General features: G+C 40.7%; 1 protein-coding gene across 1 annotated transcript in view; it reads left to right on the plus strand.

The window, feature by feature from the left end:
- Positions 1-3146, plus strand: part of farp2 (FERM, ARH/RhoGEF and pleckstrin domain protein 2) — a 71632-nt gene that overhangs the window by 12075 nt on the left and 56411 nt on the right. Inside the window, exon 2 of the mRNA XM_015371105.1 lies at positions 1025-1233. Within this exon, the coding sequence (XP_015226591.1) occupies positions 1030-1233 (204 nt within the window). The 5' untranslated portion in view covers positions 1025-1029. The remainder of the gene's footprint in view (positions 1-1024; positions 1234-3146) is intronic.

Here is a 3146-nt window from a genome sequence, read left to right on the forward strand (position 1 = left end):
GCGTAGAATTATTCAATCACACAGTGTTCTGAAAGTGCATTTTCCTCTATTCTGCACTTTAGATGAATGACTGTTTAGGTGCGACTGGTACTCGATACTTTTGAAAATGAGTATTGTATCCGGATACAACATTTTAGTATCGATACTTTTTTGAGTATCGATACTTTTGACAACCCTAATTTTTTATTTTTTATTTTTTTTTTATTTTTTATATTTTGTACATTGAAACTAAACACAAGTAATCCATCAATTAAACTTTGAAAACAGTTTCTATAATTAAAGATTTGGAGAGTAACTTTGCTTATTTATTTTTCTTTTTTCAATTAAAATTTTTTCAAATTTAACTTCAAAAATTTGACTATATATTTTCAAATTTTTTCTGCTTTTTTAGATCAAGTTTTGAATGAAGTTTTAACTGAATTCTGTCTAAATTGCGTTTCTCAGATCCCATGCTTGAAATCTCGAGTCGCTCTTGACGTGCAGCACGGCGACCAATCAAATTTTAAGAACCGTGCCGACCAATAGAAATGCATCCTTGCTCGTTTCTACAGAGAAAAGTCTTCTAGAAAAGAAGAGAAAGTGATCTGATCTGGAAAACAGACATTTACAGAAAAAGAAGTAGAAAAATTTAAATCTGTAAGAATAAAGTTTTTTGAAAATATAAAAATTTTACCCAATAAAATCTGTAAAAACATAAAAAACAAAACAATTTGAAGATAAAAAAGGAAATTAACCAAAACCTTTTTTGATTAAAATGTTTGTCATAGTTTTATTTCTGCTTAACTTTTTTTTTTTTCAAATTTCTATTTACAAAATGTGTTCAACATTTCAACAATAATGGAACAAACTTCCCTCCATAGTTACTGAGGGAGCAAAGCTATCAAAGTTTGAATGGCTGACGGGTCCAAACTGCTTTCTGACGCCGTTTAGAGTAAAAGACTTGATGGAAGGCGGCGAACGCAAACGTTCAGCAGTGAATGCATGATGTGCATTTATCCGTTATCATCTGTTCTTGTCTCTGCAGGAGGAATGATGGGGGAAATCGAGGGTTCGTACCGGGTCCTGCAGACCCCGGGCACCAGGCTGGGAGCCCAGTTCAACGCTGGTATCAGCACCTTGGAGCCGGGCCAAAGCCTCAGCGCCAACATGGTCGGCCAGAGCAAAAGCCACGGGCGGGGGCTCCAAATCCGAGTGCAGGGACTGGACGACTCCCAGGAGTTCTTTGACATAGACGTGAGTTTTAGCAGTTGTTCCACTGGGGGGGGGGTCAGCCTGTTTTATTTACTCCCAGATAAGCCTGCTGTTTGTCCCGCTGCAGGCTGCATGTCTCGGTTGCCCTGCTTGCGTGCAGCTTTGGGTTGGTGACAGCTGCCACATGGCTTTGGTGCTAAAATCCCCGCCTGTTAAGGCTTCTTATTGCATTCCAGCTCTCTGTGTCTCTGTCCAGGACTCTTCTCAGTCTCTGAAACTTCTCTTCATGTTGGAAAGTTTATAAAAACTGATTTTCTTTCTCTGACTAAACCTACCCGGCGGTGTTTTGTTTTGCTCTTGTTTTAGTTTGCTTCGTTCCTCCGTCCTCACAGCGTTTCTCACCCGTTTGCAGGAGGGGCTCCTTCAGCAGACTCATAGGAAGCAATAAGGAAGCAGCTTTATCAGCATGTGTTTCTTGTCCCTTCCTGCAGTGAGAATACTATCAAAGTGGACTCAGCCAGACGGATTAAACACTCAGTTCAATGGCTGATTTATGGAGAAGTGCAATCGTGGGGCTGGGCAGCTAGAAAAAGACCTATTTCTTCCTCTCTCCAGGTGTCCTAAATCTTCCACAGTAACGCTTCCAGCAGAGGCGGTTTGGGAGCTCCGCTTATAATCTCATTCACCATATGTTGCTGCAAAGTCTGACGCTAATAGAGCGCGACAGATTTAAGTTTGATTTGTAAGGAAATGGCTCAGTCTGCAGAAAATAAATCCTTCCATTTATTGGTTCTATTCCTTGCTGAGTCACTAGAAGCTGGCATGATGGGAGCCGGGTATCTCTGATGGGAAGACAGAACTACTGGGAAACAGGAGGGCAATGACTGCAGCACTGTTGTCAAGCAGGCTGCAGTTTTGGCAAGAACAAGATGGCTCCCTAAGAGGCTCTGTTGTTCGTCTACGTTGCCTCCAACGTCGGTTCATTCATTCGGAGGAGCCGTGGGTGGAAGGCTGAGGAGTTTTATAGCCATCCCCAGCAACAGCATTTAAACTTCTCTACAGTATATCAGGCTTACAACCAGAAACCACAAAGTGTTTTAGGTGATTTTATGTGATAGATCAACAGGTAACTATTGTGGAGGAGATTGTTTGCAGATTTTAATCTGATTCCAAAAGAAGAAAATTAAATCCACTGGACTTTATTTCCCAGTTTGAAGACGTTTCTTTTCATCCAGGAAGCCTTTTCAATTCAAAATGTCAGAAATAGCGTTTAGTTCCAGGTTTTATACATTGCAGGCTAACAAAAGAAGCCAAACGACCCCAATCTTAAGGAGGTGGACCCGTTCGTCCGTTCAAATTTACATGTTTTCTAAACCAAAACCAGGTTTTGTTGGGCTGCTGGATAAAACCTGGAACTAAACACTATTTCTGACATTTTGAATTGAAAAAGCTTCCTGGATGGGAAGCGAAACGTACGCGCAGAAAAACAATAACAAGACATGTCAGGAGTCATTGTCTATGGCTGGATCCGAAGCTGTTAATCAGTGGATGAATAAATAGCAGGACAATAACAATTCTTTCATAAAAGAAACATTGTGGCAATAACTTTTTGTAACTTAATTCCCTGGAACAGACAGAACCGACTCGGCGGGCAGGATTTTAAATTCAATTCAGTTTATTTATTTAGTTCCAATTCACAACGTATTTCTCCTCTACGACTGCCATGAAGTTTTTAAAGCTTGGCTTGTTGATCACGCATGCATGCGCACGGACGCACGGGCATATATGTCAGTGATGTCAGTGCTGCGTGACAGTTTGACAGCCCCTCTGCCGTTTTTTTTTTTTACCTCCGCTGTGTGCGGGTAAGGCGAGCGGCGATCAGTCAGGTTAGTAAAACAAAAAACACTTAAAAATAAAATATTGTTAATAAGTCAGAAATCACGAGTCTAAGTCGA

This window comes from Cyprinodon variegatus, unplaced genomic scaffold (assembly GCF_000732505.1).
Source record: "Cyprinodon variegatus isolate N-32 unplaced genomic scaffold, C_variegatus-1.0 Scaffold53, whole genome shotgun sequence".
Lineage (NCBI taxonomy): Eukaryota > Metazoa > Chordata > Actinopteri > Cyprinodontiformes > Cyprinodontidae > Cyprinodon > Cyprinodon variegatus.